The sequence below is a fragment of the Madurella fahalii genome (assembly GCF_045866475.1).
Source record: "Madurella fahalii IFM 68171 DNA, scaffold_1, whole genome shotgun sequence".
Lineage (NCBI taxonomy): Eukaryota > Fungi > Ascomycota > Sordariomycetes > Sordariales > Madurella > Madurella fahalii.
The window spans coordinates 5,034,502-5,061,317 of record NW_027263971.1 but is presented as its reverse complement, the minus strand read 5'-3'; the positions used below and the strand labels follow the sequence as shown (position 1 = coordinate 5,061,317).

The 26,816-nt window shown below is 55.0% G+C and overlaps 8 protein-coding genes across 8 annotated transcripts; 2 read left to right on the top strand and 6 right to left on the bottom strand.

The window, feature by feature from the left end:
* Positions 1 to 1,098: 1,098 nt before the first annotated feature.
* On the bottom strand, positions 1,099 to 1,887 carry MFIFM68171_01560 (WSC domain-containing protein-like protein 6; the record flags this gene model as incomplete). The annotated part of the gene is made up of 1 exon (XM_071056982.1): positions 1,099 to 1,887. One exon carries the CDS (start codon positions 1,885 to 1,887, stop codon positions 1,099 to 1,101), a length of 789 nt encoding a protein of 262 aa, XP_070913083.1.
* Positions 1,888 to 6,572: 4,685 nt separating this feature from the next.
* On the top strand, positions 6,573 to 8,432 carry MFIFM68171_01559 (uncharacterized protein; the record flags this gene model as incomplete). The annotated part of the gene is made up of 4 exons (XM_071056981.1): positions 6,573 to 6,672; positions 6,736 to 6,961; positions 7,351 to 7,653; positions 7,715 to 8,432. 4 exons carry the CDS (start codon positions 6,573 to 6,575, stop codon positions 8,430 to 8,432), a joined length of 1,347 nt encoding a protein of 448 aa, XP_070913082.1.
* Positions 8,433 to 9,048: 616 nt separating this feature from the next.
* MFIFM68171_01558 (uncharacterized protein) lies at positions 9,049 to 11,234 on the top strand (the record flags this gene model as incomplete). Its single annotated transcript, XM_071056980.1, has 2 exons — positions 9,049 to 9,237; positions 9,744 to 11,234. 2 exons carry the CDS (start codon positions 9,049 to 9,051, stop codon positions 11,232 to 11,234), a joined length of 1,680 nt encoding a protein of 559 aa, XP_070913081.1.
* Positions 11,235 to 11,940: 706 nt separating this feature from the next.
* Positions 11,941 to 13,515, bottom strand: MFIFM68171_01557 (Ankyrin; the record flags this gene model as incomplete). Its single annotated transcript, XM_071056979.1, has 1 exon — positions 11,941 to 13,515. The coding sequence occupies one exon, from the start codon at positions 13,513 to 13,515 to the stop codon at positions 11,941 to 11,943; it is 1,575 nt and encodes a 524-aa protein (XP_070913080.1).
* A 931-nt stretch (positions 13,516 to 14,446) lies between these two features.
* MFIFM68171_01556 (CsbD-like domain-containing protein) lies at positions 14,447 to 14,824 on the bottom strand (the record flags this gene model as incomplete). The annotated part of the gene is made up of 2 exons (XM_071056978.1): positions 14,447 to 14,647; positions 14,708 to 14,824. The coding sequence occupies 2 exons, from the start codon at positions 14,822 to 14,824 to the stop codon at positions 14,447 to 14,449; spliced, it is 318 nt and encodes a 105-aa protein (XP_070913079.1).
* A 1,058-nt stretch (positions 14,825 to 15,882) lies between these two features.
* MFIFM68171_01555 (Endo alpha-1,4 polygalactosaminidase) lies at positions 15,883 to 16,995 on the bottom strand (the record flags this gene model as incomplete). Its single annotated transcript, XM_071056977.1, has 4 exons — positions 15,883 to 16,392; positions 16,447 to 16,716; positions 16,773 to 16,945; positions 16,989 to 16,995. 4 exons carry the CDS (start codon positions 16,993 to 16,995, stop codon positions 15,883 to 15,885), a joined length of 960 nt encoding a protein of 319 aa, XP_070913078.1.
* A 1,037-nt stretch (positions 16,996 to 18,032) lies between these two features.
* MFIFM68171_01554 (uncharacterized protein) lies at positions 18,033 to 19,778 on the bottom strand (the record flags this gene model as incomplete). Its single annotated transcript, XM_071056976.1, has 3 exons — positions 18,033 to 18,131; positions 18,199 to 19,308; positions 19,482 to 19,778. The coding sequence occupies 3 exons, from the start codon at positions 19,776 to 19,778 to the stop codon at positions 18,033 to 18,035; spliced, it is 1,506 nt and encodes a 501-aa protein (XP_070913077.1).
* A 699-nt stretch (positions 19,779 to 20,477) lies between these two features.
* Positions 20,478 to 22,289, bottom strand: MFIFM68171_01553 (Transcription factor Sp3; the record flags this gene model as incomplete). Its single annotated transcript, XM_071056975.1, has 2 exons — positions 20,478 to 22,074; positions 22,156 to 22,289. The coding sequence occupies 2 exons, from the start codon at positions 22,287 to 22,289 to the stop codon at positions 20,478 to 20,480; spliced, it is 1,731 nt and encodes a 576-aa protein (XP_070913076.1).
* Between the last annotated feature and the right edge of the window lie 4,527 nt (positions 22,290 to 26,816).

Here is a 26,816-nt window from a genome sequence, read left to right as displayed (position 1 = left end):
CAGAACAGATGTGGCTAGTACGTAACGAAAGGCCTGCGGTTCGGGGTCTTTAGACAGGCTGACGCTTTCGTAAAGGCCCAGCGGTGCCATCACTGCGGCAATGTCAAGCAGTATCTTGGCAATCGGAGTAAGCAAAGCAAGAAGCCTTAACCGCTTGGAATGTCCGATCAATGCCGTGGAATCGGAGTGTAGTACTAGGGCTAGTAAGACGAGTAAAGATGTCAAGCGACAAGGGACCTACGCGGGGTACGAAGTCGGTATTTTTCATAGCACATTGGCACTCTGGTTTATTTACATATCAGGTGGCAGCTGATGCCTCCCCGTTCGTGTAAACCGCATGGCCCAGCACCTCTATGTGGGATATGAGGTGGGACTCGAAAACGATAGGAAACGGAGTACTCCATTGCAAATGTAGTGTTGTTGCTTGGAAAAAGAATTCCAGCCAACAGTAATGTCTGGGATATGCCGCCGTGGCCATATGACAGCTGCCCGTATCCAGTAATATATGGGATACAAAGCGCCAAAGAAAGTAGAGATATTCGAAATTGATTCTCCGGAACCCGTTTACGGCATTGCGCCGTCAAGGTGTCTTGCAACTCTACAAAAGAAACAAAATCGCTTGCTGTCAAACTGTCTTAAACCCCGCGGGAGTATCCTAGGCAACCGCTATACTGCCCTCGCGTCAGCTCTAGGATAGGCTCGACTGGGCAGCAGCCGAGGCGGCAAGGATTGACGTTGGCTAGCCAGAAGCCCAAACCTGTCATTGCCGCTTCAAACGTTATGGTACATGCAACATCTCACATCAAAAAACCCGGCGCGTCCGCCATCACTCCGCCCGGCATCTTGTCGAGCCAGCCATCCGTGGCCTCTTTGACCAAAGGCATCTTTTCACACTTGTTAGCGGCGGGGATGCTCTGCTGCCGCAGTGTGCAGGATGGATCGTCAGGGCAGACCTGCCGGTCGAACATCTTTTGGAGCGTGTCAGCCCGCCACCCGAAAATGTAGTCGCCATGGTTTCCATAACCAAGACGATCGCCGAAACTCCAGAGGAACGGCTGGCGGCTGCTGTTCCTCTTATCGGGCCAGAGGGCGGGATCGTTAAAAGGGCCGCGTGTCCCACCGAATTTCAAGCACCACCTGAGGGATGTTGATGGGATGACTTCCCGGGCAGATGCCGGCGCCAAGGTAACCGGCGCCCTCGACCGGGAAAGCAACGTGGCTGCTGTGGTCAGGGCTGTCGAGGTTCTTACCGTCCCAGCACGTGGGAAAGGGTAGGGTGGTGAGGATCCCCTGAGGACAGGGGTCCTCGGGAAAGCCATAGCTTAAGTGCGTATAGCGCGTGTCGTTTCGTTGCAGGCAGGTGTATGTGATACCGTTCATCAGTTCCGCCTCCTTGCCGACAAGATGCGGTGGCAAAGCGCGCGTGTTGGGATGACCGGTGCGCATGCGGAAACCTGGCGCGAAGGCGCGTATCTTAACCTTTTGGGCTCTGGTGGATGGCGAGAAGTAGTAAACGGTGATGCCGCCGTCGCGTGCCTCGTCGTGGAACAGGGACCCCAGCTGCCTCACTCGCATGTATGACCCGTTGCGTGCCTGGAAATACATGACGCCTGTCCAGTAATTAGAGAAATCGTCAACAAAGGTGCATGTTGTGCAGCTTGACTTCGCCGCGGGATCCTCGGCCGGGCTCATGGTGGCGTTGAAGGAAGAACCGCCGACGATTTGATGGAGGTGCGGCGAGCCCACGATGCCGGGATCGACCAGAGGGTCGATGCGGTCCAGGACCAGCTGGGAGCACGACATTTTGAAAGACACAGCTGGGAGCTCGGTTGTCTGCGCCACGACCGGGGCAAGGCCCGCTAGGTAGATTGCAGCCTTCCAACTCATTTGTTATTCGTATTCGAGATTCGTAAGGCTTGGATTCTAGGCAGCATTAAGTTCAGCGACGAAGATCGCAGTTTTGTGTCAGAAGGCTTACTATATATGTATGCCCTTTCCCTGCCGGGGAATTCATGATACAACGGTGGGGAAGCTTTCATTCATCATACAATATACGGTAAAATATAATTAGGCAGAGAATAGTCGCCAATGGCGCGAGACAAGATCCTGATGTGCCACATGCGTAGATGATAATAGGTCGTTACCTGGTTGATGGTCGATATTAACCACCAAAACAAGAGATCAAAGCACGGCACTCCGCTCCAGGTTTGTTGTCGTTCATACCGATAACGTACATTATAAGCGAGCGACGCAGCTTAACAGCTCCTGGTGGGGCTATATACCTAGAAATGTACGATGCGAAATTGTTATAACCCTTAACAATTTCTTATCGGAATTTAGCGCGCAGCCCTGCTAATATGATAAGGTGCGTCGCTCGCTTATATGCGTCACTCGCTTATAATATGCGTTTCTTAGGAGACTGCGGCAGCGAAAGCTCCCCCTCAGATCAGATGGTGTGTTCCTAAGTTCCGCGGCTCTTTGGGCTGAACAACTGGCCACAATGTCCGCTGAACGCTGCAGGTTTTAAGAAATATTGTAATGCCCGACAAACGCTTAAATGTTTACCGAACACCGCAATGTTTACCGAACGTTACGACGAGAACCCTAGAGCTAGGGCTGTTGCTAATCACCACTTGCCTTCGTGTAGCGCAGTGTCCTACGTTTAGTCGTGCCGTCGCTTCGAGGGACAGAAACCTCTGTCTAACCAGGCCAAGCTGGCTAATCAAATAGAATAGGCGCCTTTAGTGCCAACAAGCACGTATGTTAGCGGCGTAACTGTACTCTGGTTCTGTTAAGTTGTCAAAAGCCTTGCTCGTGTAACTATATGCTACGTGTCGAGCATGATTGTGGTAGAACCAGCACTATCTCCCTCTTACGGCTACCCTACACGTTTTGCATCAACGCAATAGGTGTCAAAATCTGTACCCGAGTAGGCTCAGACTGCAAGGAAGTATGCCGTGGATGTTGACAGTGAGGAATAAAGGTTACCACAAAGCCGGATAGAGACAGGGTTACCGTCACAACAGGATGTTCCACAAAGAGCTTGATACACACCACTCCTTGCCACCTTGCTCAGGCGCTACTCAGACACTACTCAGGACATGATCAAGGAAACCGACAAATATGGCTTAGATAAGTAGGTAGTACTCTGTAACTCAAATGGCAACTTTTCGCGAGGAAACAGTTTTAGGCCACCTATGTCCCAAAACTGGGACCACCCAGGCCCCTCCTCTTCTCTTCCACCCGGGGTCCCATAAAACCCAGTCTCGTCTCCCATTAAGTCTCCATCTCCGTCCTATTATTTATGAGAGTGGGTGAATCCCACCATTTCAAACACACTTAAGTTAAGATACTCCCTAAGCAGATTACTTTGTCTCTATTCATTCGGTTGCTAAACGCGGCCCTCCTATCGCAACCCAGTGGCAGCTGACTCTGGAAATAGGCAAGAAAAAAAGGCAGAGGAGAGAAGGAAGACATGGTAAGGAGAATAGCTTTAATGACAAATAACACAGACGTTAACAACAATCTCATTGTGACGACCCGCAGGTCGTCACTTACATCGGCACGGCCCAGAAGCGACCTCGTGCGCTTGATACAGCGGCTGGACCGTTAACACGAACCTCTGTACTGTGACCTCTGTGGGGGTGACCTTTAAGGGAACAGAAGTTATGTCGGAAAGAAAGGGGTTCAGGGGCCCTGGGCATCCAGTCAACGCCAGAGGCGCTGTCAAGATATTTGTCATTCGAGCTGGTGGTCTGCAAAGGCGGTGAGAGTGTGGCTGGCATACTAGAGCGAAACGGCGAGTTTAGAAGGGCTTTTAGCTAACAGGGGCTTAATGCAGTAGATTCTGACTGCTCCACAATTCTACCAGGTGGGGGTAATGTATCAACCTCGGCGAGGTTGAGCCTGGGCGAGGTTGAGAAGATCAGGCCCTAAGGGTTTCATGCTAGAAGTCTCGTTGATATCGGGCGGCGCAGGCTCCAGGTCAGCAGGGGTTCCCTGCACGTCCTGCCAGAATGGTCTCCATCAAATATATCCGGGGTGCATAGCCTCATGGTCCTCGTCTTCTAAGGCCTCCACAGGTCCAGGGGAGCCTTCCTCTTGTGATGCGACCTGATCGAGTTCGATGGTCAAGCTGGAAGCCGCCATTACATCTTTCGTGCCTATTGCGGCGTCAGCCCATGTTTTTGGCCGTCCAATTCTGGATGGTTATCAGTACATCTCTTCCACCATGCCGGTGACCAGGATTGCCCCCCACCGAAAGATACGCCTCACTCCCAGGGACCTTGTGGCAGGCGTTTGAGCTGGTGACGAATTGGTTAAAATTCTAATCTGTGCAAGGACTGAGATCGGAACTCGGGAGAACAGATACGCGCGATCATGGCCATCCTGAGCGCCTACATCCGTCTCACGTAGCCAGACTGTCCTCTCTGCAAGATATCCAGTTTAAAATAAAAGAATTGGTGCGCGCGGGTTATCGGAGATTGTTCCCGGTAGGCCTGCGCGCGCAGCGCTGATGATTTGTTGACCCAGTGGTGACCTGGCTTGCCTGGCAAGCGGTTGACCAAAATAAAAGAGACTTACTACCTGTAAGGTACCTTGGGCGCTATATAAATTTACTAACTTGAGAGGTCACCCTTCCGTACCAACTCCTTATCATCTGACACCAAGCTGCTAGCACATCACGCACTTGCACTATTAGAGGAGCAACGACTCGATTGACAGTATCCTGACAGCACCTCTCTCACCTCTAGAGATTAGAATCTTTTAACTTAGTTCTAAAGCGAGAATGTAAGTATACATACTTTTCAATAGTTCATAAGTATTTTAAAGTAGAAATCAGCTTGCTTAAGAGTAAGGTATAGACATTTAACATAATGACTTAGAAAATGGTGTACTGAGTAGCCTGATGGAAGTTGGAAAAACTGTTACGTTAGTGTAAGTTTATCACGTGGCCGAATTTGCAGTATCCTTTATTTTGTCAACCGCTTGTCTGTTAGCAGGGTTAGTCACGGCTGCACGTGGCTCGTTATTTTGCCAACCGCTTGCTTGCATAGATCAACACGGTCCTATCGCCGTCCAAGGGCTCCAGCACCTCCGGGCCTCCCTTCCCGCTTTGATCACACCACTACGGTGACCGGGCGTTACGACTTTATACTTCCTCTTGGTGACTGGAACGCCTTAGTTGGAATCGCTTCTTTTGCGACTCTCGACGCTTTCCGACATCCGATTAGCTGAGTTGCTGCCCTGTGCTTTGTTTACACTGGGGTTGTTTACTAGACTTGCATTGGCACTTCCATCGACCTTCATTCCTTGAAAGAGTTGCGGACGGCGTGTCTAATATAATGTCTCATCTCCGTCTTGCTTGCGACACATTGGGTAGGCCTGAAGGGCTAGGGTATGCATTGTCCAAGCCGAAGCCGAAGCTGAGCGAGCATTCTTTGAGAAGGGTATGGTCGGACAACTGTACTTCTTCAGATAAGTATAAGCCTGCCGTCTGCTTGCCGTTACTTGGGCTAATCGCGGTTCCTTTGTTTATGGGGTTACTGGACGAGCTGAAGGCATGGAAGAAACGGAGGAGAGAAAAGGTAGATCAGACAGCAAAGGAGGAGCAATGTCAGTGTATAATGGCGATTAGCAGAGTTTGGGATGATACGGACGGCGTTGTGGGCAATGGCTTGCCTCAGCATCCATTGTAGGCGCATTCCATGAAGGGGATAGACCCCAAAGTAAAAAAAATAAGAGCTCATGGTTTGGATGCTGATGCCCGGACTTTGCCGCGGTTGTGTTTATCGGCCGCATACACACTGTCCAATGCCGTCTCGCGGCGCCAAGCATCCAGACAAGTCGGTGTGAACGTGGCTTCCCGACAAACATCACATTGACTACGCCGAGAAGTAACTTATCGGCGACCCGTTGAACAGACAGCCGCACCGGTGGTGCCTCAGGCACCAGTCTAAACAGTGATCAGCCACGATACCAAGACTGGGGGTCCGGATGGCCGAAAGCTGCCCGTTCAGCATCGGGGCAGCTTGCTTCCTTGCCTCGCCTTGACTTGACACTGTCAGTTTGTCCAGCATGGACGTCCTATGCTGCTTTTAGTTGCTCCTTGCAGCTTTTATCGCCGGATCGGCCCAGTCCCCAGCCCAGACCTCCACGCCGACCGGAGACCCACTACCAACCGATGCCATCCCTGGTCCCGCCGCAAACGCATCTACTGGCCCGGCAGAACGGGCTGGACTTTGTCGGATATGGTTTCATCAATGGAGCGTGTGAGTCGACCCGTCTTGGTTTTGGGATAACATGGAGGGACGCCGACTGATTGCTCCGAACAAAACACCAGGGCAGCCTCAATCTTGCTCGTCCGGACTGTCGTACATGACCGTGGCCAACTACGCCTGCTGCGCTGCCAACGGGTTCTGCGTATACTTTACGACGTGCGCGGCGGGGATTGTCTATGGCCCAGTGACGGCGGTGGATTGGTGCGTTGCCTCTCCAACGGGGTGTCTCTGTTTAGCTGTGCTAATAACCAAGGATAAAATGCCGTCGTGTTTGGCGGGCATTGCTACACCATGTACGTTGTTGCCGAAGGTGCCAGAGAAGTCGCGACGGTGTATGACTGCCATACGGCACTGAGCTCGGCGACGCTGTATCGGAATACGGCGGATGCGCGTAAGTCCACTTACATGTACAATTGACATTTGAGAGAGCAGCCAGCTGACGAGACCGGAACAGAAGCTGTTGTGGAAAGCACTGCCACCACTACCGGCACGAGAGCAATAACAACTAAGACGACCACCGATGGTGGCGGTGGCGGCGGGCCTCCATCAAGCACAAACTCGGGGGACGGCTTGAGCGCCGAGGCCAAGATCGGACTCGGCGTCGGGCTGGCCACGGGGATCCCTACCATTCTGATCGCGCTGCTGACGTGGTGTTGTCCGAGAGCGAGGCAGCAGGAGAGGTTGGCGCAGTTTTTCTACCCGGGTTGTTTCGCTTAGGTGGGTGGCTAGAGAGGCGTTTAGCTATGAAGCCTTAATCTATGTACCCACTGTTTCGGACAGGGGCCGAGGCGCGTAGCTCACACTCCAGAGTTGCGTGTGGGACGGCCACTCAGCCCTCCGGAAGACAACCCGGCTGGCGTCGCATTACCCCAACCTCAGCGGCTTCTTCCGGCATGTACTCCAAATCAAAAGCACTGATATCACTTCCATTGTGTTGGAGACTGCCAAAATACCACCAGTAACGAACTGAGCTATATCGCAACGCTCCTCGGGGCGATATCGACTGCGCTCAAGGACGACCCCAGCAACGCAAATAACGCCAGCCTTGAGCGAGTTAACGTCAATGAAGGTATTTCCGATCAAGCTCGGATGTACTTTGGGGCAGCTTCGACGAGCTCCGGAGCTGCTCGTCAGGCGATGTGTGGTTCATTGTGGACCGGCCGCATCTCTGCCAGAGCTTCCAAGGACTCACTCACCTCCTCGCATTCGACCCCCAGCAGACTCACGGCGTGTCTGACTTCTTGGATTTCTTGCGTCTTGAGGATAGGTTCCTTTCCGTCGCCGCGGCCGGATCGGTTGACGTGAGCGGCGTCACGCGGAAGCATCGTGGGTACTTGAACGCTCTGAGATCAAAAGCGCACATTATCGCGAGGTAAGTAGGCAATGCAGAAAGGGGAACTTTCATCTTTTTCGCGGTTTTGTGCTGAATACAGTCTTCCTACGTTCAGCATCGCCAAAGGTTCAATACATGACAGACAGTACGAAATCTTTCGCGCTATCAGGTCAGCAGACGTGTTCGAGGCGGCACAAGTCATCGTCCAATGGTCAGCCAGGTTTCCCGACGGTTCCGAGATCTGCGGTAGAGTTGTCTCCGGGCGGGTAAAGATCGTCTACGAAAACTCCCAAATATCTCGCCAAGGAGTACCTCGACAGCCTTTGCCCGCCCCTCGAGCTCACCGAAGAGATGACCGTACTCTTGCGAATTCGCGGGACCGGCAGGGCCTTACTTCCCCAGCAAGTCCTCATGGAGTCGAACGTAGCGGTTTTGATCTCGTGCTGGAAGGCCAGGGCATCCTTGTGCGAATCTTTGAAGAAACAGAGTCCGCCGTAGTCGGGCAAGCCTCAACGGATATCGATAACGGCGGACTCTTACCTCACCACGAGCGGGAACTCGGCCAGGCGGCACAAGACAAGATGAGGTTGTTCCTTGCCGAGATTGAACACCTGAAGTCGATCGAGGGCTTAATGGACCGTTCTTGGATGGCCACGCAGACAGACCGTCTATTCTCTCGGATCTGCAGAATCGACGACCAGGACCCGGCTCTCTTCCTTCCCACAGAAGCGCTGGACAGGTACAGGAGGTGCGGCCTCGGTCTTCCCGACGAAAAGGCCACAGTGGTCGTTCCAGTCATTCCGGGAAAGCAATCTTGACTGGAAGAAGAGACATCCTGGCACCGACATCTTGTTCGAGGCATTATATCTTCCAAGGACCTAGACGGTCTTTGTCTCTTCCAAGAACGTCCATAATGTCACCGAAGAGATTGCCTTCCTAGGGGAGTATGCAGTACGCGAGGCAGCCATTCTTCTTCTTATCTCCACCACTGACAAAGCCAGACTATGACCGCATATAGTTCTCTCGACTGCTCGAGCTTCAGCTAGGGGAGGCGATCGCCCACGGTCCACCGGACCAGTGTCCTTCGAACAAAGGCGGGCCATTCGTTCTACGAGAGAACAGACGAGTGTGCCTCGGCGTTTACGATCGACGATGAAAGTGGCCGTTTCGCGCAGATGCTACTGCGCCACGGTTATCAGAAGGCCTCGCGCTGGAAAAGGCGGGCAAAATTTCACATTGACGTCGTGGCAACAGAGGGTGGTTTGGATGATGCGGAGTTCTATCTTCATACTAAGCAGCTCAAAAAGGTGAAGGCCACTGACTTTAGTTGCTGTTATTTCCGTCGTCTCATATCGATGTAAACCTTTCCTGGGCCACTAGGCTAACTGTAGCATTACGCGATTAGGCACAATTTTATTCTCATCGCAACAGATCATGGACGCCGCCTCGCCTGGTGTACAGAACGTACCCATCCTGGTGCGTGTCTCTAGCATTTACGAGAAACCCGAAATGTCCCTCTTCGTTGACCCTTGGAGTATGGTGGCCGATGGCACGGCCTTGCTCCTGAACGGGGCGCATTACGGCTTCAAGTTGCCGGCGGAGCCCCCCCGCATATCGATGTCGGTAAGATCTTGACGCAGACAACACCACCCAACCAGGGGGGTTACAAGTTGGGCATTGGATGGGCGCGGAACTTGTTCGGGGGTTGGGGCTTGGGAGGGGGGAGCCCCTCGCGAGCGTCATCGCTGCGGTCTGTGGTAACCTATGACTACAAACCTTTCGCAGCTTTCGGTAATATTCGACTCGTCATGCTGGCTCCAGGAAGGATGGACGAGCTCCTCACGGGAGAAATCATAGAAGTGGCCCTAGATAAGCCGGAATTGAAGTACAGGGCTCTGTCCTACCATTGGAAGGGGGTGAAGGAGACCCATGGCCGGACTACAGCGGAAGGATTGATAGGCCTCACCGGATCACTGTACCTCGCCCTCCATGCTCTCCGAGACGCCCGCCACAAGGTGACGCTTTGGGTCGATGCGATTTGCATCAACCAAGATGACTGCCAGGAGAAAAAGATCCAGATCCGCCTGATGGGCGAAATTTTCGAACGGGCTAAGAACGTTATCGCCTAGACTAGAGGCGGCACGGAGAGCAGCGACCGGGCTATAGAGGCATTGCTCCAGATACGCACACTTGACCTGAAGCCTTCAATTTGGCCGCCGACGCTCCCTCCCGTTCCGGCATCATGGGCGGGGAAGAAGTGCCCCAGTAGTGAGGATGTGAGCATGTGGGAGGATATTGCGCTCCTTTTCGAACGGCTGTGGTTCAGTAGAGTTTGGATTGTGCAAGAGCTTGCCCTCGCCGCCGAGGTCATCGTCCACTGCGGCCGGTGGAAGCTAAGATGGGACGACGTGTTCGAGGCGCTTCGCATCTGCGTCCAGGAGCAGATCAACTTCCTCGAGGACCACCACCCGAGACCAGGACGACGGGTACACGCTGCCGCCTATGCGCTCGGAATTCTCCGGCAGACCTACCGCAGTCCGTACGTCCATATGCGGTACAACCTACTTCAACTCCTCGAGCTTTGCACGTACGCAGAGTCTACCGAGGCTAGAGACAAGCTTTTTGCGCTCCTTTCTCTAGCGTCCGACGCAGGCGACCCGATGATTGATCCAGACTACGAGTCGCCTCTCGAGGAGGTAATGCTTAGGTACGCCCAAGTGCTTGTGGAAAGGGGCAGCGCCATCGAGCTGCTGTACAGGGCTGGGATGTCCAAAAGCTCCCTTCCAAAGTGCCCCTCTTGGATTCCCGACTGGACTCGGGACGCCCGCCCTAGGACGATATCAACGTGGCGCTGCAGAGCGGCAGGGGCTCGCTTCTCTACCGCGGGAGACACTCCAACCCGCGCTCGGGTGGATCCTTGCGACAAACTTGTGCTCATAGTTGCGGGGTCGTGGGTTGACTGCATCGAACTAGTTGGCCATAGTGCACGACACGATGTCGACGCGATGAAGTACACCACTGCCTTGTGGGCGGCTGTAACTACGAACATGTCATCAGGACCGTACCCCACGGGCGAATCTATGAGCGAGGCGAGGCAGCGGCTCCCTATTGGAGACGTAGCCGGGCCCCACTTGGATCTCCTGACGGATTCCATGTCTACCTACCGCGAACCGATAGACGCACCTTCGCCTCCGGCACAGCCTAACGGCAGCAGCGATGACGGACCCGAGGCTGAACGGCTCTGGACTTGGGCACTGGGGGATACGACGGGTCCCGAATCAATCCATCAAACCCTGTCCTTCTTTCAACAACCACCCGGGTGCCGGCACGGGCTGTGGGACTATAGGCGCACGGCGTCGGCATTCTCTACGCGCCTATCGACAACCCGGTTTTGTGTAACAGGGAGGGGTTATGTAGGCCTCGTACCGCACGACGCCACTGTCGGAGACTCCATTGTCCTAGTCGACGGCGCTGCAGTACCCTTTGTTGTACGAGGGTGCGGAGATAAGGAGACGTCCAACCTCACAACGTTCGTGGGCGAGTGCTACATCCACGGAATTATGCACGGAGAGGCACTAGGATTCGAGGACGCGATGGCGGGTGAAATTTACTTCGTATAGCACGCCACTTACTACCGGAAGGATCTCGCCTGCCTACGCCCGAATTATTGGCGAACGCGTGGAATTGTACTAATAGTGGCGGATCGGCCCTGCGGAGCAAGGCACGACTCGCCCCTTCAAAACGGTGGCTAAGGGCTTGAAACGCCATTCGCAACTTGTGCTAGACCGTCTACACGAAACTAGAGCACTCCTACATTGCAGACACTCGATCACTAGGGGCCATCCCCCGCAGAGAGGAGAATTCTCCATGCTTGTTGAAGGCTTGGGGTGGTGCACCAGAAGTGAAAAGAAGGGTGCAATTGTATGGACGGATGGATATCTTAACTTGGAGATTGGCGGAGCCTATGTGGAAGTGTATCACTCTGGCTTGAGGCAGCGTTGATTGAGTGGAATTGGGATACTGCCAGAACATGCTGGGGGCCGGCGTCTAGGTGCTTAGGAGTTCAGGGCCTGTCACCGCTATGGATCATTTTGCAGGGTCAATAACCGGTATAAGATGCTTATTGCCAGCACTGGGTGATACGATCAGACGCATGAAGTGGATTGGTGTTGGCAAACAACAGACTTTGACATGACCTTGGATTAAGATTGACAGCTTTAGACTAATAAACGCGCAGTAACTTCAGCGTCATCCGACATAGGGGTATCTCAATTAACTTACCACCAATTCTTGCCGAAATCCCGCGACAAGCAAGCGAAGCCGAACTTAGTGCTTGGGGTTGAACCACACCATGATCTCGTGGTATCCCTTTGCAATGGACGCCCAAATCTCGACGAGGATCTTCCCAACCTGCCGCGGTGCGTACCTGGCGAGGTACCACAACACCTTTAAAATCGTAATGATCAGCTTCCCCGAGAGCCCGAACAGGCCGAGGATAACCTTGAAGGTAACCTTGGCGGCGTCCCTAGCGGCCTCCCATACCGCGCGAGGCAGGGTGGCGAAGACGGCGCGGAAGACATCGCAGACCCCGTTCCACACGTCCTTCAGCGTGATGGTCCTGAAGAAGTCGAGCACGGCCGCCATGGCGGTATGCAGCACCGAGACGACCCTCAAGAACACATGGCTGACGGCCTTGCCCACCCTCTTCAAGCTCTCCCAGATGCACGCACACACCGTCTTCATCGCGCCGGGGATCCGCTTCACAACCTTCCCCAACCACCCCACCAACCTCTCCACAGCCCCCGGGATCCCCTTCACAGCCGCCCACGCCTCCCCCGGCATCTTCTTGGCGCTCTTCCAGACGGCCCTGGCCGCCCGACCCACCCTCCCCGGCAGCTCCTGCACCTGCCTCTTACACCAGCCGCCGAACCGGTGCTTGTTCTCCCAGCAGAACCTGCACGCCTTGGCCGCTGGCAGCACCACCACCTCCTTGGGGACGCGCCACAGGAGGAACTTTGGCGCGTACCACAGCAGGAGCTTGAAGAACCAATAGATCTTGCCGGCCGCCCTGCGCGCCCGGCGCACGGCGGCGGCGTGGTGGGTCTTCCAGCGGCGCCAGGCGCCGCCGCGGCGGGCTGGGAGGTAGTCGACGACGTGGCGGTGGGCGGCGTCGGCGGCGAGGCGCAGGGCAAGCTGGCCGTCCGGGGCGACGGCGGCGTCGTCGGCGCCGAGGTCCTCAACCAGCAGCCTGACCAGGGCCAGGTTCCCACGCGCGGCCGCCACCATGAGCGGGGTGCGCGGGGCGGCGCCGGGCGGGGGGCCGCCGTGGGCGCCGTAGCCGTCGACGCGGGCGCCCAGCCCCGCCAGCGTGCACACCATGGCGCCGCTGCCGGCCTCGACGGCGGCGATGAGCGGGGTGCGGCCCGCGAAGTCGGGCACGTCCGGCGACACCAGCCCCCGCGACACGAACAGCGTCACCGCCTCGGTGTTGTTGGCCGCGATGGCGGCGAAGAAGCAGCGGATGATGTGCAATTGCGTCGTGTAGAGCGCCTTCTTCTCCGTGGCGGATAGCCTCGGGTCCGAGGCGTAGCCCGCGTCGTAGCCCGCGGCCGACTGGACCGTCCCGCGTGGGGCCGAGGACGGGCTACAGATTGGGTAGAAGGCCGGGGGACACTGCGTGAGGGGGAGTTGGAGGCGGGCGGAGAGAGCCGGGAGGGTGTCGAGCCAGGTAATGAGGCTGCTTCTGTCGGTTTCGGTGTAGGCGGGGACCGAGTCGTCGTCGCCGTCGTTAGTGTTGCGGAAGGGGTTCTGGCCAAGGATGGCCGGCCAGGTGTCGACGTGTACTCTCTCGCCAGCTTGTTTAGCCATGGTGGATCCCTTGTGTAAGCTTGCGTCGGCCATGATTGTCGACCCAAATCGAAGGACGCGATTTATGAGGATGTCGTGTACGGTCTGGGAACCGGGAAGATGCTTCCTTACTTATCAACGACGAAGGCGAGGCCGCACACGCCTTGGTAGCGGCTCTTGGCGCGCAATCAAACTCGCAGTAAAGTGCCTCGGGAGTTACTTAGAATGTGCCCTGACATCCCGTGTACTTGTGAGGTAAAGAGGTGGCTGAGTCCCGTTAGACTGGTTGGGTACCACTCAATCCGTCTGACTCTGCCACCACAATATTTCAGTCCCTTGCCCGCGCCCAAAGAATGCCTACCGAGCTCACTGCCAGTAAGAGCAACGGAGCCGAGACTTTGGCTTTCATGTGAAAACTCGCTTCTGATTGCTGTGTTTTTTGTTGACGAGTACTCTTCCGATTTGTGCCTTCATTGCGGGCTCAGTGCTAGTTGCCATCCTCGCAGCCAGCCAATCACTCAATTTATGTGTCGCCCAGATTTCCCAGGGCGAAATGAGTGCACACCTATGTCGCACCGCTTGTTGTCGGAATCAGCAATGAATACAGACACGGCTCTGATTCATCTCGCATTGGATCAATCATGGAGGTCTAGCTCCGGTAACGATGAAAGTGACTCTGATCTAGGGCTGTCGATCTGGACGTGTTCAATGCTGTTCATGATGAGGGATAAGCTCTGCTGCCAATTCATATTTGCTACCTAGGATACTCATGCAGCGTCGGACCTTGCCCACTTACTCTTTGAGATGACTTTCAAGTTCACATCTCATTCCAGGCGCCAATTAGTACCCTTCTCAATTGGCCGCGTTGAACCCTACAGGTCGGCTTCCGCAAAAAACCTTCGAGCTGGACTCATCGACAAAAGCTCTGTCATTCTTGTTTGGCTAACATTCACTGTCTACACCCGACAACCCAGAAGGAGCAGGCCTATTTGTTCATGCCCATCGCCTCTTTCATCTGCTCCATCTTCTGTCCAGCTGTACTCGACATGTTTTTTGCGCCCTCCTGGATCTTGTCGCCCATCGTCTGGGCCCCGCTGGAGCTGCTACCCTCAAGACCGCCCTTCTTCATCACGTGAGGCGGCTCACCTTTGGCCTGCGTCGAGTACATCGAGTTGGGTTCGTGGAGCTATTAGTACAGATTTGTCAACACCAGGTTGTTCATGACAACGGGGTCGGAGCGACGTACGTGCGCCTCCTCCTCGGCGCGGTCAATCAGGTCGTGGCATTCCTCGGCCGCTTCGTCGGTGTAGCCGGTCTCGTGCTTGGGCACGACATGGTGCGGCGGCTTGGGATGAGTCGGCATGGTGGATGTTTTTTGGTATACTGGGTTTGGTCAATATCTGGATAGCTTTACGATGGCTCGGTTAAAGTAGGTTTGGGAACGGGGAATTGAAGGAATCCCCGAAGACCACCAGCAGTTGTCCCCTTTTAACGTTCGGGTGGTGGTCCTTTGATCTGCTTGCGTCACTGTCGTCATCCTGATCGCTCGATTGGAGTACGAGTCGCGTGCCTTGGACGTCACTGGCGGGAAATGCAAGCCTCGGAGGCGGCCGACTACCAATACCCCGCATCCTCTGCAACAAAGATCGTCACGGCTGCGAATGTGTAACGGTCAATCTGCCCAACATTTGCAAGCCAGGACTTGGTCGTGGCGGCCCAGAGGCCAAACTGAGGCGGACTTGCATTGCCGTGCCGGCTCCTTCGGCCTGGGTTCCTGGAGGGTGGAAAGCGCCGACGACGTGTAGAACAATTCCAAGACAAGGATCCAGGAATCCGGCGGCTTCTCTGTCATCGAGTTGTTCCTGGCCTACTCCTCACGTTGGAATCGAGACTACTCCCACCCTCAGTGACTGTCTATCTTCAAGTAAAAATGGATGGCTTCCACACAGCATCCAAGTCATAGCTCCCACCATCATTTGAGCTATAGATTCATGCGAGCAACTCGCAGAGGAGTTATTTATTTTCATTGAGTAAAGGCGAAGGTGCCGCCAATTTGAAGTTTAAAAGGATGCCGACATCCTGACACAGGCAGCGTACCTAAGGTCTGGCACTAGCAACTTGATGTAGAACCCACGCACCTATCCTCTAGACCCTAAATCACGCACCATTACAATTTCTAGTACCCGTTAGGACCTATCAGGATCAGGTAACTAGTCACATCCACCCCTTGTCCCTGGATTGGGCCCTTTAGTTGCTGGGGAGCTTCTTTTAAATATGGCCATGTCTGTGTATCCGTAAGTCCAGCCCTCTGCGGCATGAAAGATACCCGGCTACTAGATACTCTCAGATATTTTGATTGATCTAATCTAGCTTTGAGCTAGCTCGGTCTATAAGTTACTATGCCACCTAGAAACAAACCTGTCACTCAGCTTCCGGCGGGCAAGCGATACCATCCAGCGCCGGATCAGTCGCCGTCTCAACCACACCCTCGCCGTGGCCGGCTTCCAGACAATATTGCGTACATCCGTTTAGTTCGCCGATTTCGCCCTGGATCTTGAGGACGGTGCTGAATCTCACGTTCCCCTCGCACGAGTTCTCGTACTCCGTCTCGTTGGCGCCGCTGGGGCTACACGCGCCCGTATTCGGATCGCCGAGCGACTCCGGGTACTCGATGCTGAACACGGGCTTGCCCGCGTCAATGTACGGCTCCTGGTAGTCGACGCAAAAGTTGAAGTCCTCTTCGTCCCGGAGCGTCTTGCAGACCTCGAGCACGGCAAAGTCGAGCACGTCGGCGACGTCGCCCACAATCTCGGGCGCATTCTTCTGCCCGATGAGCATTGTGAAACCGCGCTGCGTCGTCAGGCTGTGGGCGTGCGCGGCCAGCTCGCGGACAAAGGCGATGTAGTCGGCCTGGGAGAGGTTCCATCCGGTCTGCGGTTGCGGTTAGCAGCGATGATACGGCACTGCTAGCACTAAAGAGCGTACCTTGTTTTCACCTTCCTCATCTTGGAGGTAGCCGTCGATGTTGTCGGGGTCAACAGCATCGCAGCCGAGATTGTTGGCCAGTGTGATGCGCCGCTTGACAAGATCTCGGGCCGCCTGACTCTTTATGTTGATCCAGCGCTCGTCCTCGAAGCCTTCATACGGATTTCCGAGAAAGCCGCTGTCCTCCCACCTGGTCGCATAGTCGCAGTCGCTCGTCTGGGCGAGCCCGGCGTTGAAATAGCACATGATGACTGTATTAGGATTGTTCGCCTAAAAGGATCATATTAGTGTCTTGGTCATTACAGTGTCGACTTGAGCTGCCATACGCGGAGATGATCGACAATGCCAGGGTTTCGGGCAAGGTGATAAAGGTCTAGATCCCAAACCAGGGCGTCTGATGGCTCAACCGGCGCGTTGATGTCGATGGTGTTTTGGATCACAATCTGCCACTTCACGTTCGGCTCAAAGCCCGGAGGAACGTTGACCTGGGCGACGAGAGCTGCGGATAGTCAGGCAAGCAGCCAAACGGGAAAGAATTGAACGCTTCATGTTAGCCAGGTAACTGTGTACAGAGCTTGGTTTCCAGAAAGACGCTGCAGCTGCTGTTGTGAGTGTTGCAAACCCGACTCAGAGGTCTGAATGAATGCTTCTTATACTCCTTTAGCCAAGGGTCCCGAGATTACCTAACTGCCACGTTTAACCAGCCTCGCTGCTCCAATACGGCACCCTTGCGCAGTTCATGGGGTAGGTTGTATCAGGTTCAGACATCAGGCAGTCACTGATTTCAACCCCAATAAAAAACCGATCAGCAGATCCTTGAACCAGGTCCGGGAGACCAAAGTCATGCTGAGGCAGTTGCTAGGATGGTTAGTCTGGGGCGCATTACAGATTTGCGATGCACGGTTCTTTCAGTTTGTACTACATCGGACCCCCCGGCTCGAGCAGTCGTGCACCGATCAGCAATAACGGTATATGTCAGTTTACGACTCTCGAGTACGCTGGTAAGCGTACCAAAGATGAGAAATCCAATGGATAGGATCTGTCCAATGTTTGGACTTGACTTGCATTCCAACGTGCTGGGTGCCGGGTTTTCTGTATGGTTTTTTGAAGGATTTTATGCCTGCTTAGCCAGGTGAGCTGAAAGGGTTGGGGCCTTGTAAGGCGCGTGGCGAGGTGGGATTCAGGGCCCGCTGCGCCGCCAGCATGAGATAGGATGGTATTAGCTCGCTTTATGCAAGCCACTGTTCTGGATGAATAACGTAAAAGGAATCCATGGTGTTTACAGTACCTTTCCGGGTTTTCGGCCTGTGTAACGTTGATCGATCTTCGCCACGTCCTGAACAGGAGGTGGCTAGTAGCAAACTGTCGAATGTCGGAAATGCCCTGTCTAATTAGCATCTCAAGCCAGGTGGCTACAGTAGCACATCCAAGCCTACCATTAGGCCTAAAGGCGCCAAGGCAGGTGGCATTGCTGTGGATATCCTCAGCATCATTCTAGCGGTCAATAGAGAGCATTGTTGATAGTGAGTCGAGACCAATTGTTATAACGGGACGGTATTGTTTGATAATTTGTTAGCTTTGCACCATCATGCCTTCACTGCCGCAGTAACCATGACTGGCCGTTCCTCTCCTTCGAATATCCCCCTTTCGAACGTGATGTCTAAACCGGGATCGCACAGTTTGAACTGATGCTGTTAGCAATCCGTGGTCACTAGATGCGTAATGTCCGCCAAAAGCCGTGTTGGCACTCACCTCAAACTTCAACACCAATGTTGGGACAACTTTCTTCATCTCCAGCTCAGCCAGATTCTTCCCGAGACAAATCCTGCTCCCCTGACTCCAGACAAGACTCGACCGCTCCATCGCCTGCCTTCCCTTCTGATCAACCTCTAGCCAGCGCTCCGGTCGAAATACATCCGCATCTCTCCCGAAGTACGCCTCGTCTCGGTGAATCACATACGGTGCAAATCCGACCACCGTCCCGCCGGGCAAGTGGACACCTGCCAGTGTACAGCCCTGGGGCGGCACCTTCCTCTCCAACAATGTCCCGAGCGCGGCGTGCAGGCGCAAGGCTTCCTTAATCACAGCGTCAAGGTACGGAAGCCCCTCCACCTGGTTGTAGCGTATCGGAGACACTGAGTCAGGCGACAGGCCGGCGTCTTGCAGCTCCCGGAGCAGTTTCCGCAGCACTTCGGGGTTCTTCATCAAATAGTAAATAATAACCGACAGCGCGCCCGCCGTGGTATCTGTCCCGGCCGAGATTGTCGAATTCACCAGACCGAAGAGCGTCTGCTGCGGGATGGCGTCAGGATGGGCTCTGCTCCCGTCAATGTATTTCTGTAGAAGATCTTTCCTCCCGCTCGTCTCCAGCGCTTTCGTCCCTTTCCTCGCCTCGACTCTCGCAACTCCCTCACTCGCCCACCGCGACGGCTTCCTCCTAACCAGCCACCCACTCCACATCCAATTCTGGAAAATGAACTTCTCCAACTCCGGCATCGCTTGCCAAGTATACCAATGCATCAGACGCTTGTACGGCAGCCCGGACAACCCCACCATATCCCTCCCCTGCCTCAGGCAGCCCGCATCCTCGCCAAATGCAACCTTCAGCATAGTGTCGATCTGAAAACGCTGCATGTGTGCATAAAGGTTGAACGCCGCGTCCCCGTAACGCTCCAGGCTCTCGACAAGCGCCTCCACCATGGCGTCAACATCCCTCTCATGATCCTCCACCATATTCCTCGTCAAAAACACCCCTCCAACAGCACGTCTGATTGCCTTACTCTTCTCTTCATCCTGTATGTCCAGGATAGACCCGATCGACCGGCCCTTGACAAACGCTCTCATTGTGCCATAGGAATCCGCCTTTTGGGTGGGGGGGAGGGCGTTGGCGTAATCGCAACCAATCAGTAATACATCCCACAACACCTAATTATTCTCACAAGCAGCAGCAACGGCAGCGGCAGAAAAAAAAAATTAAAACATAAAAATAACATGATAAAAATGAATATTTGAAAAAGAAGAAGCAGAACACTCACCTTCACGAACCCTGCTCTCGGATTAAACACCACCCCAATGTCCGCCGGATCCGCCAAACTCACCGTGTTTGGCCCGACCCTCACAACTGGGCCATACCTCTTGTGCAAGTCATGCACCACCGGCTGGATAGCGCCCCTGCCAAAGTACTGGATTCTGAACCGCCAAAAGTTGGTGAAGGCAGCGAGGAAGGGGCCCGGGACGTGCTTGAGCTGCCAGTATCGCCTAATCAGGGACAGCGCCAGGTAGGTAGTTAAGGCGCCCGACAAGGTGACCAGCAAGGCGGGGAGCTGCATCATTTTTCTTGGCTGGGTGTGAATGGCTTGGCAAGTTGATGTAGGTAGGTGTTTTACAATAATCAAAGGAGAACAGAACTTCGAAGGAATGGGAAGAGAGAGAAAGCGACGTAGATATCGGGTTGAGGAGAGGCGTTTACCAGTACGAGCGAGAACCAGATGATCAACGCCTGTTCGGCCGGTTCGGCCGGTTCGGCAGGACTGTTCGGCAGAACTGTTCAGCAGGCCTGTTAGATGCCTCAACCAAAGGTATGGGCTTACTCAGACCCCACGCCCGAGTCTCCCAAAACCCTTGGGTTCTGGCAGGTGGAATGACCATTCAACGCCCAACCAAGGGAGCTGCTCGGTCTTCGCAGTCTATTCCCAAACAGGCAAGGATATCTTAGCGTTTTCGGTACCAACACGGATTCAACGTATAGATGGCTGCGAGATCCATTGAATGCTAAATGCTAACGACCTAAGAAATGAGAGGGTTCGGACCCTACCCTAATTGTGGGTATCTGAGTAAAATGTATCTTCGAGAACAGATAAGGAAAGGGAAAAGAGAAAAAGAAAAAAAATATGCGTTTTGCAATCCGTCGCCGGCAAGCCCTCTGCGGGCGTGTAACGACGTGTTGAGTAGAAACTAGGAAATCTGCGCGCTAGCGAGTGTGTGGTGCGGTCATTAGAACGACTCTCAAAGGAGACTTGCATGCATATAATCTAGAAATGCAACGCCGGCCACAGCATTGAGTAGTCTTCCGCCATGCCGCGGATCTCCGACTCGACCGTATTTGGTCGCCTTTGTTCTGCCTCTTCCTCCATGCGCTCGGCGTAGTCATTTGCCGTTCGCCTCGCAGTTACGGTACCGCCAGCCTCCTCGATCCCGTGCTTGTCCTTCTTGTGTTTTTTCAGATTGTCTAGTCGACTGAACGTTTTAGTGCAGTCTGGCACATCACAAGCCAACCTGAGGCCCTTGTGTGTATTCTTATGTTTCCGGAGGTAACCTTTGAGGTTCTCCCTGACACCCCGAGGTCTCCAATTGCATTCATCACACCGGAGCTCCTCGGTCGACTCCAACCCAGTATTCTGATGGATATCCAAAGGATGGTGATTATGATGAGAATGGGGAGACAGGGCCTCGGCCTGACTTCCATCCGCGACCGGCGTTCCATAGACTGTCGGCGCAGCCAGTTGCATCGAATCATGGCTGACCGCTCGAGGCACGGGATGGCGGGACGGCGGCCGCACTCCAAAAAAGGGGGACGCGTTCCTACAAGGGGATGTTGGACTGGACATGCCGCTGCTGAGGCCCCTCGTCAGGAGCTCCGTCATTGGTGCTTGTAGATTGAAGCCGGTTTCGTGTATGGGTGATGACGGAGCTGGCCGAGGGGTTTCGACCTCGACCTTAGGGCCCCACCAGCCGTTCTCGACACCCGAGGCAGCGGGACGGAGCTCCGTCGGTGACAAGGCTGGTCCGGCAACGGCCATCGGATGATCCACGGACATGGCTGAAGGGGATGGCGGGCGGTTAGACAGAGATCCCATCCCGGTGCCATAAGGCGACTGTGGGGGGAACATGTATTGTTGTGGCGTCAGGGCGTTGGTCGGTTCCTGAGCCGATGTAATAGGAGGCTGATATGTACTTATCCCAGGATTGAACAGGGTCGTCTGCGAATTATTTTCAGTAAGGGATTTGGACGGGCTGTCGTCGACGAATGTTGACGACGTGGTAATCGAAGAGACAGTAGAGGACAAGTCACAGATATGGTCCGCGTTGAACGTCGGCCAAAACATGCCCCCGCTGACTTCTGGAATGCTTGGCGGTAACATGGGCTTGTCCATGTCCGTGAAGCTAGGAGCACGTCCTGAACCGGGGAAGACGATATGATGTTCGATGGTGGTGCTTGGAGTTTCGGAAGCAGCCGTGCTCGGTCTTGAGTCCAAGGGCGGGTTCTGCTTGCGCGGGTCCTTCTTCCTCAGGGTGGCAAACCCCTTCACCTTTGAGCTAAAGCTGACCTTCCGGTTCAGGGGCTGTTGGGGTCTCCATCCTGCCCACTGCGCCCAGTCTTTCTCGTTGGTCGGGAAGCTGTGCAAGCTATTGCACTTGTCGCAAGCAAACTCGCCGTTCACGACATCCTGACAAGACAAGAGGTGCTGAATGAGCTGCAGCGGCGCCTGGAAGGCCCTGCGACACTTCACCATGGGACACCTGTAGCTCTGCTGCGCTTGTCCGCCCGACAGCTGCTCGAGGAAGTCTCGGAGGAACATGAGGGTCATGCGCGCCGCCGTGCCATCGCTGATGACCTTGTCCTCGTACCTGGCAAATGCGGATCAGCCCTGCGGGTCCGTTCAAGAGACAGCAACCGACCTTGTCGGTTGCCAGGGGCTATCAACTCACGGGCATCGGACGAAGTGGTCCATCAGGGCGGCTTGCGGAGGGTCAGCGTGCAAGCCATGGTTGTGCGCAGTGTGGATGGCCGCCGCGTATGGTCCCTCGTCGTGCATCACTAGATTGTCAAGCGGATTCGACATGGAGGCAGGCGCGACGTGGCTGACTGGCTCGCGGGGTGCATCCACTGCATCGTGGAACCAGACCAGGCTAGCGGGGGACCCCAGACAGGAAAGACAGAGAAATGTCTCGGCCTTTTTTAGGGTCTGGGGAAGCACGGTCGACGGGGTTCGAGTAGCACAGAGAACCAGTCCGCCGCGAACTCTCTTTCCGGGATGAAGGGCCTTTTACTTTCTCCACGGCACCCGCCGCCCCGGACGCACGCTCGAGGGATGTGTTGCGGCAGTTGTGTCGCACCCGTCCTCGCTGACGGGCGGGCAAAACCAGGTGAGGAGTCGAGCAGGCCCGGGGCCGACTGGCACGCTGCACGTTAGGCCAGCTCGCCGGGGGGGGGGGGGGGGGGGGGGTTGCGTGGGGGCGGCGCTGGCCGCTCAGGCAGACCGGCGGAATTGACGTCAATTCATCTAGATTGCCATGTAATCAAATTGATTGGATTGGGACGGGCCTTGGCGGCTTGAAACCGGTAGGTACGTAGCGTCTCGGGAAGGGAACAATGTCGGCTGCTTCGAAGCGAAACGGGGGGACGAACAAGGGGGCTACGGATCGGTGGCCGAGTCGACGGGATCTCGAAGGAGAGTAAGACTTTAGTCAGTGTTGCAGATATATCTTCTTGGTTCCTGGGGAAGAAGAGCACCTGCTGGACTTGGCAGACGCTCCCTTGGGAGCTGTATTGAGTGCTACGTCGCTTCTTGGACGACTGTGGGCTACGGCGCGCGTGTGGCAGCCACTGGCAGGTGCAAGGGGCGGCTGGGCCGGTGCCATCAAATCCGGCTGCTCGCCTGCTTCGCGTTTAGATGACCTGAAGATGAATGGGCGGCTTCGCAATAAAGGGCCGCGCCCTCTCCGTTGCTCTGTGCGCGAGGGACAAACTTGCGCAGCGAACGCGGCGCTCTGATTGATTGGGAGCGACTGCCGTTTTGCGGATGACGCGAGGGGGTGGTGTTCGGCCAGAATAGCCGGGAAGCTGCCTGCCGCTGCTGGGCAGAGGCACAAACTCAGGCAGCGGGCGGGTTTCTGTTCAGGTGATTCCCCTTCTAATAAAGCAGTGACCACCTCTCTAATTTGCAAAAAGTGTTTTGGGCGTGTTTGTCGTGCTTCGGTCATCCTCTAGCCTCCGGTCTGCAATCACCATCCCCTGCACGGCAACCGCCATCGGGCATTGTTGGTTACATGTTAGTGGCCTCATGTGTGCCGGTGGGCATTTCTAACATCCTTGCTCTGCCCGGAATCCCCAGCTGGATTTTTTCTCCGTCCATCAAGGTGCCCGCCTCTCGTGGAATGATGGAGCGGGACCAGCTCCCGGCAGAAAGGGTATTCGGTCTGGCGACTCGGGGGTGGGTATCTAGCGCATCTCGGTGCTATTTCTGCTCCCAGCGCAGCCTTCAGGTACGTCAAATCCAGTAGCTTGTTCAATATCAGTAGTTCCGGCGGCCCCCCCCCCCTCTCAAAGCAAGCCGAAGCGATCGCCAGATCGTCTCGATCGAGCCCCGACAACTCGGGACGGAGCAGGAGCGCACCGCCCCTGGCATCGTGGCATCTCCAACGGCAGCCGATGGACATTCAAAACGGCAGCCAAGAGCCAAGCCCTCTCTCCCAGCGCCGCTCAGCGACGCAGACTGGCGGAAACGTGCGAATCTGCAAGGCGTGGGTGGTTCTCTTATCTGCGAGCCCAGCAATATTGCGTCGTGTCGCTGCCAAATTTGGAAGTTGCAGACAGGCTAAAAGCCGGAAAGTCGAAAGCGAGGCGGCCAGGCTAAATTGATCCTGTCGCTAAGGTTATAACACTGCTCTTGGCGGCCACCCTCCGCATGTTCTCCATGTTCCCCATGTTCCCCAGACGGACAAGAGCGCCACAATCCCGTTCCTCGGGAGACAATTCGCCGACTTCGGGGTGTGCGCCCAGGAGGAGTTTTCAACCCCGAGATACCCGACAAGACGATCACGGGGCAGCGGGTTGGCTGGCAGGGGAAGTAATGTATATCCCCCTCGGCGTTGAGGCTACGTTCGAGACTGCCACCCGAATCCTAATAATACATCATCGGTCTTATTGGTGGACGCCCCATTGCCCGCCGGCCTGTGGTGGTGCCATGATCATGTTGGCGAGGGCTTCCACTACTCTTGACAGCCGCTCACTGGGAGGCGCTCCGTCTCAAGTGAGGTTGATAAGCTTGCTACGTTACTACCTAAGATGCCAGAGGGCAGTCGACTATGTAGCTTGCCAAGAGATCTTTGGATCGACCCGTTTCCACGTTCCTCCTGGGCCGGCGTCGTCATGACAAGCAGGACGCCGACATTGCCCCGCGTTCGGATGCGAACGTACGACGCTCGATATTGATGACACCGTCGCATCGAGTTTAGAAAGCTGCGCGAGGCCTCGCGTTCTTTCTAGTGCTAGCTGTTACAGAGTAGAAAGCCGTTTCATGCAGGCTGCGGTCCGCGTCTGCGCTAGGATCCAAAAGCGAAGGGATCACACCAATACGACCTAAGGCAAACTGATAGCACAGGCCAGACCAGTTCTAACAGGCGCAGCTCATGCAGCAAGGACGCCACAGCCATACATTCGGCTGGCTTACCCGACGGTCGTCGCATGCTGATTGGTCTTCGAATATCTATATGCAAGACAAGAGGTAACGGCTCAACAGCTGCTGTGTTCTGGAAACGCACAACGATGACACGGCCTTGCGTCGCTTCGCCCCTGACAGGGAGGGATTGGTTTAGACCAGAGGACCTCGTCAATATCTACAAATTCGGTACTGCGTGTAGGATCCAGCACGCGGTACTGCAGGTGGGCAGTCTAGGTCGCGGAAATGATTCTCCCCGGGGGATAAAGTAGGCCGTGGTGGTAGACCTTGTCAACTCGCTAGGACATCCGGGGCGCAGATGGCTCGTGTTGGTCCCAGGGCATCTCGGTGCTGTTTATTGAGTTTTAGGATCCCAGGACCCTGGGCCGGATGGCTCCGGGTCCGGTGAGCCATGGCAAGGTCGTGATAGGTGAGAGAAAATCCTAGGACCGACTGGAAGTGTAGTGTTTCTCGGTCAATTCTGCCCTACATATGGTAACACACCAATGACGGTAGAACGGGCTTAGTTGGGCGTATCCGGGGCCCAACTTGGCAATCCACCCTAAGCTGCGGCTCCCGGTCATCGCGGGGTTCTTCGGGGCGGATTGACCGCGGTTGTATCCAAGGCCGAGAAGCCCAGATGCCCAAAGACCTCATGTAGCTCTGAGATAGAGACCAATGCGGCGGGGCCATGATCTAGTTTGTGGCTTGTAGGACGGCTTGATAACAAAGAAGGCTGTGCCCGAGGGGGCTGTTCTGGCAGGGAAGAAGGCAGACCCACTAGCAGTCTTACACAGAACTTACTCCCGGTGGTCAGACCATCAGCCACCGCCCGAACAATTGTCTTCATTAAACACATGTCGAATTTGTCCTTACCCTTTATTATCTGCGTTTGTCTCGTACCGTCCAAGATCTCAAAAAGCAGCAGCGTCATCCGAGTGGCTTTTTAAGCGGACGGCGCAGCCCGGAGGCCTGGGTAAAGCAATTTCGCTGGCAATTGAGTGGTATTCAACCTCTTTCAAGATCGGAAAACTGCATTTGTGTGTAGGATTAATGAATGCGTAATGAAGTTGAGTGGATGGCCGGGCTCCATGCGGGTTCCACATGGTCATAGAATACCTTAACAGCATCACGCAAGAGCCCGCGGGCAGTATGTGCTCAGATGCCCTATGAAAATACTAGAATACTCAAGAGAAAGCTCCTTCCCGGATGGACACCCGCAGTCTCGGCAAGTTTTGCTATCGTGCCCTGAAAGACCGGTAATCATCCCAGCATTTCGAATTCGGCCAGTGCGAATACGTTGGTAAGGATGAATCGCTGCTAGACTCGTCTCCTCTGCGCTTCCGCAGCAACCAACTTGAATCTCGATCGTCGGCTGGCAGTGTGCTAGCTTAGCTGATAACAGGAGGTGGCAGTTGCGATGGCATGAGTGGGAATATTCAAGACAGGCGAAAGCCGCGTCCGAGTATCGACGAGCGGCCAGAAACAGGCCATCTTCAAAACAAGAATAAGGCTGCGGGAGGTGACAAAGCACCTACCGAGATACGTGCTCTGGCGAGCGCCGACTAGCCCCGAACCCAGCGGACGCACTGAAAGGGGAGGTCAAGAATGGAGCTGATGTCCGAGCTTGCAAGCTAAAAAGTTGCCAGCTGATTCTGTGGGTCCATCAGCCGCACGTTCGACGGTGTCCCATGACCCTTCAGAGGCTACAGTATACACCAGAAAAGACTTTGCGCGCTGCATCAACATCCATTAGTTACCTGTAGTCGATCCTCAACTTCGTTCGGTTCGGACCCATTTGCCGCTGATTAAACAGCCTGCGCAAACCACATGCAGACATCGGTTCTTCTTTCACAGATTCGCGCGCCACATCACAGTAAACAGGAAATAATATGGATGCGACACACAAGTGCGGGACAGAGGTCAATT